Genomic DNA, 13,704 nt, shown 5'->3' on the forward strand with positions numbered 1-13,704 from the left:
GGTAACGCAATGCGAGATGGTACCCTCCCACATACTGTAGTTTCCGTTTATTTTTTGACAGCTCGTTCGGCCGTGCAAATAAAAACTACAAGTGAAAAGATTTCTTACTTATTTATTATTGAGATAACTGAAAATAGTCACATTTTTCTTATCTGATGTGATTCTTTTAGAAAAAAAAAATCTAACTCATTAGATCCGTCCTAAAACCATACCCGTACCTCCTGCTTGAAGACACACAAAGGTCCCCCTACCTCACAGAAATTTTGGTTCCTACCAACACTGGACATGTGTGTATCTGAATTATGATTGGCTCCCACCACCTCGGCCACCTTTGCACTATCGTTGTCTCTTTTGCACTGATACAGTGCCAATGATATGGGAGACGAGTCATGGTGGATGTAATATGTGGATCATCGGGAAACTTCCTGTGTAATGCAGATACTTCCCTCCACTGTGTGTGTGTGTGTGTGTGTGTGTGTGTATTTCTAAAATTAAGAAATGTGCAAAGGAAAACTTAATTTAACATCACACGTTGTGTTAATAACTAGAACCTGTCTTTAGCAAATAGGTCTATTTATTGATGGAAATAGATTGTAGAACTTTAACCACAATAGTGCTAAGTCCATCCAACGACCTACTGCATCCACCTACTGACAGTGACCTAGGTTAGGTAACAGAAGCCCCGTGGTGTGCAATATACATAATTTTATTTAAAATATAATTTCAGGAATTTCATGAGTTCCTTTAAATTACTAATTTTGCCTCAATGAAAAAAAAAGATTCTATTTCATTAACCCCACAACGTTTATACATTTAATAAGAAAATGATGTCTATTTCATAATTTGTAGAACATAGTATAAAATCATTTTTAAAAACCAAACGTTAACGGAAGCTACTTGTGTAAGCTATGTTTTATCGCTGGTATTTCAAGACTATTTCTATGGCTTTTATTGTGAACTATAAGAAGAAAGGCGTTTTCACACCTGCGTGAAAAAGAAATCGGGCAGTGAAACATCTCGGTTAGTTGTAAGGAACACTCTGGAAGGAGGTGCTTAAGTTCTTCGTCTGAGTAGCTAGAACAGTGCGAGGTACGTTCTTGTCCTGTAAGGTCATCATCTATATCCCCTGCTGACTTCCTTCAGTCCCATCTTCAGCCTGGAAAGTTAAATATTAACATACCTCGAGGGCCGGTATAACCTATACAATCAAACCTAAGGCTTTCTTAAACTTATAACAACCTCCTTCACTTACACCTTAAAACATTACTGTATTTGTAAATATCGTGCTCTTATTGCAAAAAAACCCCATGAGACACTTGTGTAGTGTTACTTATATGTTACATCACGTTGCGTCAGGTAACACCATGTCTGTGCGGGTTCAGCAGCTTTAAAGAAAAAGGGAAAACATAAATAATGATCTTTCACGGTTGCACGGATTTTAACACAATATGTAAGCGCTATATAGGTGATATCTATAATAAGGAGCACTTAGAATAACCACATTGGTGACTTTAAAAGTTTACGGCAACATTGTGAAAAGCGTCACAAAGAGGCACGAGTCGTTTTATTTTGAAACCTAAATAGAAACTGCGTTCAGAGATAATCTAGGGAAGTAGTTTCATTTCCTAATAATCCCACTGTACACAAACTGACTGTAGATTAGCCAGCGGCACTGCAGAGGGCGCCGGCGAGCTCGTCCTCGATGATCACAAGTGAAAAGGACCTAAACGGGTAAAACCTGCTTCTAGACAAAAACCCACAAATTACTATTGTCATTGTTTTCTGCATACCTATAATTTTTACGACCTAAAACATAACAACAGTTACATCATTTCCTTTATCTTAAAAAAAGAGAATCGGATTTTCCTAAAACCAAACCTGCAAGTTGATTGGTCAATTTAGGATTCACTAGCTTTATGCCCCAAATCAAAATGGCAGATGCCGTAAAGTGTCTTATTATTGCGCTGTCACAAAAAACGCATTTTAACTACAATCGAACCCCGTAAAATATTTTGCCTCACATTCACCTATAAAACACACGATAAAGTCCCCAGCATAAAATCCTCGACGGAATTTACATTTGGGGGCTTCACGTCCACAGGGATGTATTCATTCAGGACTACCTCGCGAGCGCCCTCTAAGAAAATAGAGATCCAAAGAGTGGGCGTTCTCGGAGACGATAGAAGTTCTCTGGTGTTTTTCGCGAGTGGCTTGCTGTATACCGGATACTGTAGCGACCCGTGTCGCTGCAGTGTTGCGCTTTCCTGTTTACGGGCGGGAAGAGCGAACGTAGCTGGGACTGTGGAGCTGCTGTGTTTAAATCTGCAGCACATTTGTTTTAATTCTCCTCGATGTTGACGGTTCGCACGTTTTAATGATACACGGGGGTTTGCGAAGTCGAGTGGATACCTTTTAAGTTGTCAGCTTTTCAAAAGTAAGGAGATTTTGTTTTTGGAGAGTGCGGGGCAGATGGAGGATCCTCCTGCAGATTTTGGTGGTGGCGGCGATGGTGCAGCTGCAGAGGGCCCCATGGTGCAGGTGGCGGATATCTGCTGGCCAGCTGGGGCTCTCCCTGTCCGGCTTATAGAGTGGAAAGTCAAAGCCGGCTCTCTTGTTAACGTGGACTCCGTGCTAGCACTGTGTGCACCCATACCTCAGGAGAAGGGGACTGATGGTGCCAGGCTGCCAGAGAAGAAGGTGAAATCGGACCGTGCTGGAATAGTGAAGGAGTTATGCAGTCAACTTGGAGAAGTCATATCTCCTGGGTGAGTCACCCTGCTTGCTATAGCTCGTTAATGTTAGCTGACCTGTTCCCTGTTTGTGTCAGCTCCGTTTTGTTGCAGCTGTCTTCACGCTCATTGTACCTAAGCTAGCTAACGAGCTAACGCTGTTAACCTGACGTTAGCTTGTTTGCTAGCCACGCTCAAAGCAACACAGTGAAGCGTTTGCTCCGACCAGAGTCAAGTACCGCAAAATAAACAAGCTGGCGTTTCGTCGGGGGGCTTTCAAAATAAAAGCATCGTGTTTTATAAATGTTGTTTTATCGAGCTTTTTCAGGAGTTGTGATTGTAGTGGAAGAGAAAGTTAGAAAACAATTGTATTTGCTAAATCAGAATTTTAGTTAATTTTATTAACCTACAGTAGAGCTGGGCGATAGAACGATAACGATATGTATCGCGATATAACTTTTACTCGATAGAGAAATTAAGCTATCGCGATAGACCTCGCCGCTCTTGTCCTCTTAAAAAAAAAAAAAAAAAAAAAAAAAAGGTCAGCCAATCCAAATTAAGCAGCGCAGAGCCGAACCAATCACAGCCGCAGCGTCACGTCGCGTGACTTGTTACGTACAGCACAAGTGCCAAGCCGCACGTGTGTTTGTTTGGGAAACAGCCAGCGGGTAATGGAGCCAGCGCGTAATGGAGGAAATGAGTGTGCCGACTAGAAAAATCAACCGAGCGTGACCGAAGAGAAAACAGATGATGGTTCCAATGCCGGAGAGATTGTCGAACGGAAGAGCCATAGAAGTTCCGTAGTGTGAAGGTATTTCGGCTATTTCAAGTCTGACAAAAACAGAGTAGCGTGCACTGTAAATGTGCCGAAAGCAAGTCTGGAAATACAATAAACTGGTGCATGCGTCACACTGTGCGCCACGTTATTGTTTCGGTGAAATGGATTTCTACAATACTGTTACTGTTAATTCTACTCTCTGCAGTGTTTAAATGCTTACATATACACACAGTTACTGTCCCTCCACACATACGACTCTGTTCTGCTTCTATGCCCCAGCTTTGTTTACTTTTTCCCACCGAGGCTTCTAGACTTCTGATTGGCCAATATTTCTGCACGGTTAGGAATCTAGCGCCACCTGCTGCTTTGGCATGTTCATAGCAGCGTTTTCCTTCATTTCTGCCTTTATGTGTGGACGGGATTATTTTTTAAAACGAAAACGGAAAATCTCAGTTTTCAAAAATACCCGTGTACGTGTGGACGTAGCCTCAGTCTCTGACTGGAAGCGCTAATTCGTCATTCGGCTTTTGTCAGACTAAAGTAACTGTTAAAACTGTTTGAAAAGCTAAGCTATACAACAAGGAGAGATTGAGAATTTCCTTTTAGTTCTCAGTTTATTTGATATTGACAAAAGTTAGTCAGTTTTGTCTGTTCTTCTGTAAAACAAACTAAGATTTATTTTTAGAATTAATATTTTGTTTCTAAGGGGAATTGACAATTTAGTCTGTTTCGTTTGTTCTATTTTGAAACTTAAACGCTTTAGCGGCTGCCTTTTGTGTAGTTTGCAATATTTGCCTTTATTTATCTGAAAAAGTCTCATGTTCCTTAAGTACATCTACCCTGTTGAACTTATTATGGGAAATAAATATTTAAATAAAAACAAGCTGCTGATTATTTCACATTTTACTTGTGAGCAACAGCACATTTAAATCTTACAAATATAGTTATTTGGCTTATATCGTGATAGATATCGTTATCGCCTGAAATGAAAAGAACATATCGTGATATGAAAAAATCTCATATCGCCCAGCTCTAACCTACAGTAATGATTGAATTCCCAAAGCTCCGCACTTTTGTTTTGAAGGCACGACCACGTGGTAGATGCGCTCGTGCTGTGCTGTTTGCCTTGACGCAGCCACTATCGCGTGCACAAAATTGTATACAAGCAGTGCAGATTGACAGGTAGAAGAGTGACCCTGGAGGCAGCCGTTATCCTCGTGAGCTTGAACCAGCCGTATATATATATACTTTAACGCGTATTAATTCACAGTAACGGGAGAATTAATACGCGTTAATAGCAGTTAATTACCAAAAGAGGAGATTTTGAAGTTCGTTTTAAATGGTTTGACCGGTCTTTTTGTGCTTTATTATGTATTAGCATCACTTTTTATGCGAATTATATATCAGATTTAAAAGAAATGTTCTGTTTTTGAAATCTTTACATTTAAATTCGACACCTTTTGATATTGATACACATTCAAAGCTGATATAGTTGTTATTTGCTGTTAGGAAAGGGTCGTGCTGCTTTCAGGTACTCTTTGTAAACTCTTGCTCCCTGCTTAATCTACTGCTAGCTATTTATAGTACTTTTACAGCGTCTTATTATTACAGCTAAATAAAATAAAACACCTAACTAATACCTTTCTTTATATGTTTCTTTATATACTTGCATGCTACAGTTAATGAGAATCTGTGCACAGTCTCAGGCTTCAGTTTGCAAGCAAGTAAACTGGGTCTTTAATTATTTTCCTGTTTTTTTTTCCTTTTTGCAGGGGCACCATAGCCAGAATAGAAGAATGCAGCCATCCCATTGTCATGAAGGGCTTATGTGCCGAATGTGGTCAAGATCTAACTCAGTAAATACATGCTCTATCTCTTTCTTTCTTTTTTTGTTTGTTTGTCTTTAACTTAAATCTTTGTGTTTTTCTGATCTGCTCATGCATTTCCCCCCAAGAACTACAACTTACCCCTTTTTATTACATAGATATATCTATAAACAATAAAACAAACTAAAATGGAACAGCAAACCACTCATTTGGGATGGATGTCACGGTTGCGTCATTTCACATGCTGGTGGCAGAAGAAAAGGGGGGGGGGGGGAGTGAACAAAACCTAGCAAAATGAGTAAATGAAAACTATTCTGAAAACATTGGTCAAAAAATTAAAAACATGTTTTCTTTAAAAAAAGATAGCTGTGACATTTACCCAACGCTGTTTTCAAAGACAAAAACCAAGCAAAATGCCATTATTGGTAGGCTTTAAATGTACAAACATGATTAAATGTAAACCAAAATAATATGATGATAATATCTTTGATATTACATTTACTCAATTGTATGAATGAACTTAAACTTAGCTAAGCATTTGAACTATGTGATATCATTGTTTTTAAAATGTGATTACAGAGGATGTTTTAGTAGGGAGGCATTTGTAGATCTAGAGAGTCCAGACTTTGTTTTTCCACTTGTTCAACACCATCTATGTATGGAAGCTCCATAGAACCTATGTCTTATAAAGCCTTATTTTCTGTCCTTGTGCTTTGGGTAAAGGCAGTATGTCTTTCTTTTGTTTTCTCTGTCTGTTTTCTTGGAGCCTGTCCAGCCTGTCATAGGAGTGATAGATGCCAGTCTATCACTATCACTAATCCAGAGAGACAGACATTCATTCACACTTAGATTTACCTCTGTGGCCAATTTAGAATCACCAGTTTAACCTAATATACAAGTGTTTGATCTGTGGGGCAAAGCTCATCTACAACACTTACCTCAAGATACTTAAAAAGCACATTATTGTTGTTTATATACATAATCTACTCAATTGATTTGATTTGATTTTTGAAAGGTTGCTACAGCTAGTTAGCTCAAACAACAATCTACTGGTTGACTTTCAGTTAGAGTCAAACCCTTTGCAAGATGCAAAAAGGTTCTCAGGAGCTTTTCAAACCATTTTTTACCCCTCAGCCATTAAAGTTAAAATGAGTATAAATCTCAAAGTCAAAGGTTAAATGTTATACAAATGTGATAACTCGAGGCTCGTAGGCTTTTAAAATTGATACCATAGGTGTTCCTTCTCGGAGGCTGAGGGGTAACGCTGGCTGTTACCAGTAATTTTAATATATATACTTCTCTTCTGCCCCACCTCTGAAGAATTTGGTTGCAGCCAATGTCCACCCCTCACTGAGCCTGGCTCTGCCAGAAGTATCTTTCTATTAGATGTGAGTTCTTTCTTCCCACTGTCTCTAAGTGCTAGCTCATATAATCTTCTCATTATTGGAGTTCTCTCTCTAATAATGTAGAGACATTTATATTTTTGATACAAAAAGGCTAAGGTTACATACGCGGCATTAACCAGTTATATTTAATGTCTAAGTTACTTGTGGTCTCTCAACTCAAGCAGCCTGTTTGCTGGGAAACAGTCCTGTATAAATGGTAAAAAGTTCATGCTGACAGTGCCATGCAGGCACCAGTTGTAGTCGTGGTTCAGTTAGAGAATACTTTTGGAACCTCATAACTTTGAAGCTCATACTTTTACTGAAATTAAACACTGACTGAATGTAGTGCTTGCGATATAACCTGATTCATTTATTGCCATCAGATGGTGCCAGAGATCATATACAGAGTGCAGAGCTGCAGCTCTGGTCCCAAATCAAGCACTCGCACTCTGCAGTTTTTCTTTGTATCACTTTGGTAAAGCAAGAGCATTTGAAGCTATTAATAAAACTCCAAAACACACCAAATGATTTTTACATAGACCCACAGTCTGTGTTTTACTATAATTGCTGCTGCTGCTGCTGCTGCTGCTGCTGCTGCTGCTGTTGTTGTTGTTGTTGTTGTTGTTGTTGTTGTTGTTGTTGTGAAGTAAAAGTCTGGCTCTTTTTCTGAAGGTATCAATATTGAAGACAGAGTTTACATGATGTGGCACAGAATTGCCTCAGCAGGTGTCACTTTTGGATGTCATGTTAACATATTCCTGAAGTAGCTTGAAATGCTCACCATCACTTTGTAAGTGAGGTGTATTCTGTGCTCACTGCAAACATAGCGGCTGTCAAGTGGAGCAGTTTCAAATCTGCATGTTTTTCAAAGCTCTCTTTTTATTCCCGGCGCAATATGTTCAAGGACCTGAGAGATACAAAAAATGTGTGACGCCCACTCTGTTTTTCTTTCTCAGGCTCCAGAGCACAAATGGGAACCAGCAAACTCCCATCTCCACAGCAACAGTCTCCATGGTGCATAGTGTCCCTGAGCTGATGGTGAGCTCTGAGGTGAGTCATATGATGAAGCTACGTGGAGGACTGGACTGGCAGGCCAGATAAACCTTACGCGTGTGTGTTTGTTTTTGTTTTGTTTTTGTTTTTTTATTGCAAAAGTCGAGTAGTCCTAATTCCGGTAAATATGACTTGCATTTTTATGATTGATTAATCAGTTAAATGTAGGTGACCACGCATTTGCAAGTTCTTGACTGGTCTTACCAAGAGCGCTATTCCGCTAGTACTTACTCGGCTTGACTCAACGCAACCCTGTTTCAGTCGTTTTCCATCACAATTGAGTAAGATCTAATGCAGGTGCAGTCGTTATAGCAACGGCAGAAAGTCCTGTGATGTCATTTGAATGCGACACAAACACAACAACAATGATGCCAAGGTATATCTGCTGCTATGTGGTGTGTGTGTGGGGTGGGGGGGGGGGTCACAGTGTTGTGTTCTTCTGTAGCCATTTCCCTTGTTGCTGGGTGTCACTCGCTTGCATACAGTCTGTTGATGTCACATTTTCAATTTGCCTCAGATCACTTGGAATCCCACCCGAGTACTGGTACCATTAGGTAGTACTACCACCTAATGAAAAACCATAAAAAGAGCCAAGCTGAACCGAGTAGGTACTACTGAAAAAGGCCTGTAATAGCTGCTTTGACATTGAGCCAATTCATTTCGACCTAAATCAGAGTAAATGTGCAGTAAACATGAAATAAAGTAATGTGATAAAGTTTTTACAGACTTCTGTGCTGTCCTGTGAAACTCTTAAGTGCACCCTGCGATTCAGTAGGCTATCAAACCAGTCCTAACAGTAATAACTTGAAGTAATTGCTAATAATATAGAACACAGTTGTTATGGAAGAACTGACGCTTTACAATGTTGCTTCAGTTCATTGAGGTTTGCAGGAAAGGTTCAACTCCTGCAGCATCTTGATTCTTTTCTTTTTCAGCTATTCTTTTGTAGATTTGCTGCTTGGGATCTTTGTCCTGCTATTTAACAACGTTTCTGCCAAGCTTTAGCTTTTTAATAGATGACCTTATATTTGACTCTACAGTACTTTGGCATAGAGAGTACTTAATAGTCGACTTGGGGACTACAAGGAGCCCGGGACTGTGGTTGCAAAACAAGCTCAAACCTTCACACCTCCACCACTGTGCTCGACAGCTGGAATGAGGTGTTGATTTGGTTTTCACCAGACGTGGCTTTGTGCAATTTGGCCTTTGTTCACACATTTCCAGTGGCTTGTTCATATGCAACTTTGCAAATGTGTTATTTGTAGAGAGACAAAGTTTTCTTCTGGCAGAAAAATGCTACACTTCTCCAGTCTTCTTATACTGTAACAAACTTTAGTATGCTATCTGAGGCTTGTAGAGTAATTTGTTTGTTTACATTCTCTCTCTGAGGATGTGCAGTCTGACTTTGGGCTGAATTTGGTGGAACATCCACTCCTGGGAAGATTTACCTTTAATATTTTGTCTTGGGAATAATCCTTGTGGCTTCAGAACCAGGAACCTCAGATTGTTTGGAAATGGTCTTCTCACAGCAACAATTGCTTCTCTAAAATAAGCCTGACATCTTTCCTTCTTTGATGTTGTTAACGCTCATGTTGTTCATTCTCACACTTAACAATGGGATCTGTGTCCATCTTTTATATACAGGCCATAGCTTTAAAAGCAGAGAGAATTTTATTTTAAATGAGAGCATAAACAAATGACCTGGACGCAGCTACTGTTCGTTAAGTTTCTATCAAGCACTTAACTAACAATTTCACACAAACTTAAACAAAAAATTCTTAACCATAAACCTTGAAAATATCTCTCTCTAATATCTCTTGCACCTGTGCTGTACAAAAACACAACCTAGAGTGTGCAAACGTTTTTCTAATTTTCCACTCATTACCTTCAATCGCTCCCAACAGCAAGCAGAACAGCTGGGCAGAGAGGACCAGCAGAGACTGCACCGCAACAAAAAGCTGGTCCTAATGGTAGACCTGGACCAGACGCTGATTCACACCACTGAACAGCACTGCCAACGGATGTCCAACAAGGTATTGGTCTCCCCTCATACAACTATCACTGTCAGCAGGGTTTTTATTCTACCACGTCTTTTGATTTCTAGCAAAGTGCTATTTTGAAACACTCGTACAATGTAGCTTTTGTTGAACAGCCTCCGCTGTAGCAACAAGACACTGCTATAGGATATTGATAAATGCTAAAATGATCTCTAAAAGTAGCGCAAATAAAAGAATCATAAATCAGTCTGTAATGTAGCTACACACACAAACACACACTAAGCTGCTGAGCCTGCCCATGTATTTCACAAGTCCTTGTTTTCCCATTAAAAACAAGATCAAGGGGTTTTCAGTTTGTCGGCAATGATAATGTCTTTAATAGTGCATCCTGATACCCAACCCTGCAGCTTCTTTCTGACGTTTTCTTAATCTCTTGTTGTGTCCTTCAGGGCATTTTCCACTTCCAGCTTGGCCGAGGAGAGCCTATGCTTCACACACGACTTCGCCCACACTGCAAGGAGTTCTTGGAGAAAATCGCCAAGCTCTATGAGCTGCATGTCTTCACATTTGGGAGCCGCCTTTATGCACACACCATTGCTGGTAAGGAGCGTATTGTTTTACATGTTGCAGCACCTTTCCACTTTAAAGTTCGGATATGTATTAAATCACCTTACACTTTCACTTTTTGCATTTTGACACTTTGGGAAACTTTTCACCTTGTACTACCCGTTTGTGTCCATAAGAGGGGAGTGTCTGCTCATACTTTGTGTTCTTGCTGATGTTTTGTTGGATCACTTATCTATCTGCAAGTTGCAGTTGTACTTAAACTTTAAAACGCTTACTAAACCCATGTAATGTCTCAGATGTTAGCAGGTTTCTTGCCAAGTTTGCAGATATTTACTTTGCACAGCGCTTGGCTGCTCAAAGTAATCCTGATGTTGCTTTCTTTCTAAATGAAAATATTTTACAGCTTTCTGATTCAGTAACGTTATATTGATATGTTAGTGTGTCTAAGCAGCTTGTTTTTAGTATTCTGGGTGCAAACTTTCATCAGGCAATAAATGGTAGGGGCAGTCTCACTCTAGTACTGTTCTGCCTCCATATGATGAATGTTTAATGCATTTTGAATTGGATTTTACTGCTGACCCTGATGCAGTGATTCAACATGTTTGAGATCAGCGCTCCTGCCATTGACAGCTTTTGCTGTGGTTTCGCAGCCTGTACAGTGGCTGTCCTGTTTAGTCACTGTACATTACTGTCCACGTTTCTTGATAGACATTTTATTTCAGTAAAAATCCCTGGGAAACTTGGATTGATTGCATTCAGGAAGACCAAAGAGAAGGTCAAGAAAAGCTTGTCAGTTTAAGAAAAATATCCACTGTTGTGTTGAAGAAGTGGTTACAGTTGCATAGATTAAAAAAATAATAATAATTTAAATCTGCATTTTTTTGCTTTTCTTTATAGGCTTCCTGGATCCTGAAAAGAAGCTTTTCTCTCATCGAATCCTTTCTAGAGATGAATGCATCGATCCATTCTCAAAGACTGGGAATCTTAGGTGAGAATTTCCTACCTAAGACTAGATCGGTCGCTCACAGCTTAGTCTAGTGATCAGTCCTTGTCTTCTGTCTGGACTCTACTATACAGGGTTTTGTTTTAAAAACAAAGAGAAAGATTCGGGGTATGTTTCTTTTGGTTTTCTTTGGTGGTTATGTAAGGATTTGATTCTAGTATTTACACTCGGTTTCCAGTTGTGTAACAAGTTGTTATGCTTTGCCTTCTCCTCTGATTGGCTGTGTTCCGAGTGCGTGGAGGAGAGACTTTACACAGGGGGCGGAGCAGTGAGACACAAGGTGAAACAGAGAGCAGAGGAGCAAAATAAGCGTGACAACAAAATGAGTAGAGAATTCACTGAGTAAAAAAACATGAATAAAACATTTCTTTTTGTTCCGTTTTTCTTTTTTTCTTTGTTTGTTTTTGTTTTAAGCAGATAATAACCAAAAACCCAGGAGCTGGTTAATCCAAATAATTTTCTTAGCGCCATTATCCATTTGTTTAATGTCTTTATTGTCATTGTTTGTTCATGTTTGTGCAGCACAAATGGTAGAGCTCTATTGTTCTTTCTCAGTGTCACTTATGAGTGGTTGCCAGCGATGCCTCTTCTTGGAAACCCAAAAGCGGAACTTTGATATAAGAAATTGATGTTCCCCTTATTTCCCTGTAACCACAAATAACACTACTAGATTTTTAATGGGCTGTCTGTGTTGAGCATCTGCCATGACGCTCAGCAGTTTTACTGTTGTTTTGAGCACTGTCTTTCTTTCTTTCTTTCTTTCTTTCCTGGATAGAAACCTTTTTCCTTGTGGAGATTCGATGGTCTGTATCATCGATGACCGAGAGGATGTGTGGAAATTCGCACCTAACCTCATCACTGTGAAGAAATACATTTACTTCCAGGGCACGGGAGACATCAATGCTCCTCCGGGATCACGGGAAGCTCAGATGGCCAGGAAAGGTATGGTTCACCCACTCATCTTTGATAAGGTAATATGTCCATTAAAAACAATCTGGACCAACAATTCTTTTATGCAGGTAAACACCCTGTAATAAGATTATTTTCTTCTTCCTGCTCCTTTTCACACATGGTTGTAGTGCTTTTTGATAGAAAGTGTGGTTGGTTTGTTTGAATTGTTGTACCAAGTGTGAAATAAATAAATAAATAGAGAAGTTTAATTGGAAAACACACTATCTCATGGTTCTCTGCCTTTAATCAGAAATTTATGCCTGCAGTGGTGATGGGAATCTTTGTGGGAAGTGTCTGGGCTATAGTTGAGGGTCACTTCCAACAATCAACTATTTTATTTATTTATTTAATGACGCAGTCAGATAAACAGGAGCCGAATTAATTGTCCAGTTTCAGACATTACATAGATTGTTCACTAAATGCTTTCGTTTCTGTTTCTGTCTGGATCAGATATTAATGTTCCTCAAAAGACTGTAAAAATGTAGCAAATTGTACATTTGTTTAAAAACGAAGAAACTTCACAACCACAGACGAGGCTCCCGTAACCTCAACCACTAATATGTCAAGTTCAATTCAATTCAATTTTATTTATATAGCGCCAAATCAACAAAAACAACAACAGTCACCTCAAGGCGCTTTATATTGTACAGTAGATCGTACAGTAATAGATACAGAGAAAAACCCAACAATCATATGACCCCTATGAGCAAGCACTTTGGTGACAGTGGGAAGGAAAAACTCCCTTTTAACAGGAAGAAACCTCCAGCAGAACCAGGCTCAGGGAGGGGCTGGGCCATCTGCTGCGACCGGTTGGGGTGAGAGAAGGAAGACAGGATAAAAGACATGCTGTGGAAGAGAGACAGAGGTTAATAACAGATATGATTCAATGCAGAGAGGTCTGTTAATACATAGTGAGTGAGAAAGGTGACTGGAAAGGAAAAGCTCAATGCATCATGGGAATCCCCCGGCAGCCTACGTCTATTGCAGCATAACTAAGGGAGGATTCAGGGTCACCTGGTACAGCCCTAATTATATGCTTTAGCAAAAAGGAAATTTTAAGCTTAATCTTAAAAGTAGAGATAGTGTCTGTCTCCCGAATCCAAACTGGAAGCTGGTTCCACGGAAGAGGGGCCTGAAAACTGAAGGCTCTCAATTCAATTCAATTTTATTTATAAAGCGCCAAATCACAACAAAAGTCGCCTCAAGGCGCTTCATAGGTACAGAGAAAAACCCAACAATCATATGACCCCCTATGAGCAAGCACTTTGGGACAGTGGGAAGGAAAAAAGCTGGTTCCACAGAAGAGGGGCCTGAAAACTGAAGGCTCTCCCTCCCATTCTACTTTTAAATACTCTAGGAACAACAAGTAGGCCTGCAGAGCGAGAGCAAAGTGCTCTAATAGGGTTATATGGTAC

The 13,704-nt window shown here is 39.8% G+C and overlaps 1 protein-coding gene across 6 annotated transcripts in view; it reads left to right on the forward strand.

Moving 5' to 3' along the window:
* The first annotated feature begins 2,204 nt into the window (after positions 1–2,204).
* ctdp1 (CTD (carboxy-terminal domain, RNA polymerase II, polypeptide A) phosphatase, subunit 1) overlaps positions 2,205–13,704 on the forward strand; it is a 98,918-nt gene continuing 87,418 nt past the window's right edge. For 3 of the 6 annotated variants that reach the window (XM_085445093.1, XM_085445094.1, XM_085445097.1), the window contains exons 1-7: positions 2,205–2,765; positions 5,280–5,363; positions 7,675–7,768; positions 9,676–9,804; positions 10,218–10,368; positions 11,233–11,323; positions 12,114–12,280. In XM_085445093.1, coding sequence (XP_085301219.1) covers positions 2,470–2,765; positions 5,280–5,363; positions 7,675–7,768; positions 9,676–9,804; positions 10,218–10,368; positions 11,233–11,323; positions 12,114–12,280 — 1,012 coding nt within the window. In that variant the 5' untranslated portion in view covers positions 2,205–2,469. Of the gene's footprint in view, positions 2,766–4,680; positions 4,725–4,783; positions 4,850–5,279; positions 5,364–7,674; positions 7,769–7,816; positions 8,148–9,675; positions 9,805–10,217; positions 10,369–11,232; positions 11,324–12,113; positions 12,281–13,704 lie in introns of those variants that run through there. The other 3 variants (XM_085445095.1, XM_085445096.1, XM_085445099.1) reach the window with 3 other exon arrangements.

This window comes from Copadichromis virginalis, linkage group LG22, assembly GCF_057382275.1.
Source record: "Copadichromis virginalis isolate Kocher_CV1m ecotype Utaka linkage group LG22, C_Virginalis_male_GT1.1, whole genome shotgun sequence".
NCBI classification, from domain to species: Eukaryota; Metazoa; Chordata; class Actinopteri; order Cichliformes; family Cichlidae; genus Copadichromis; species Copadichromis virginalis.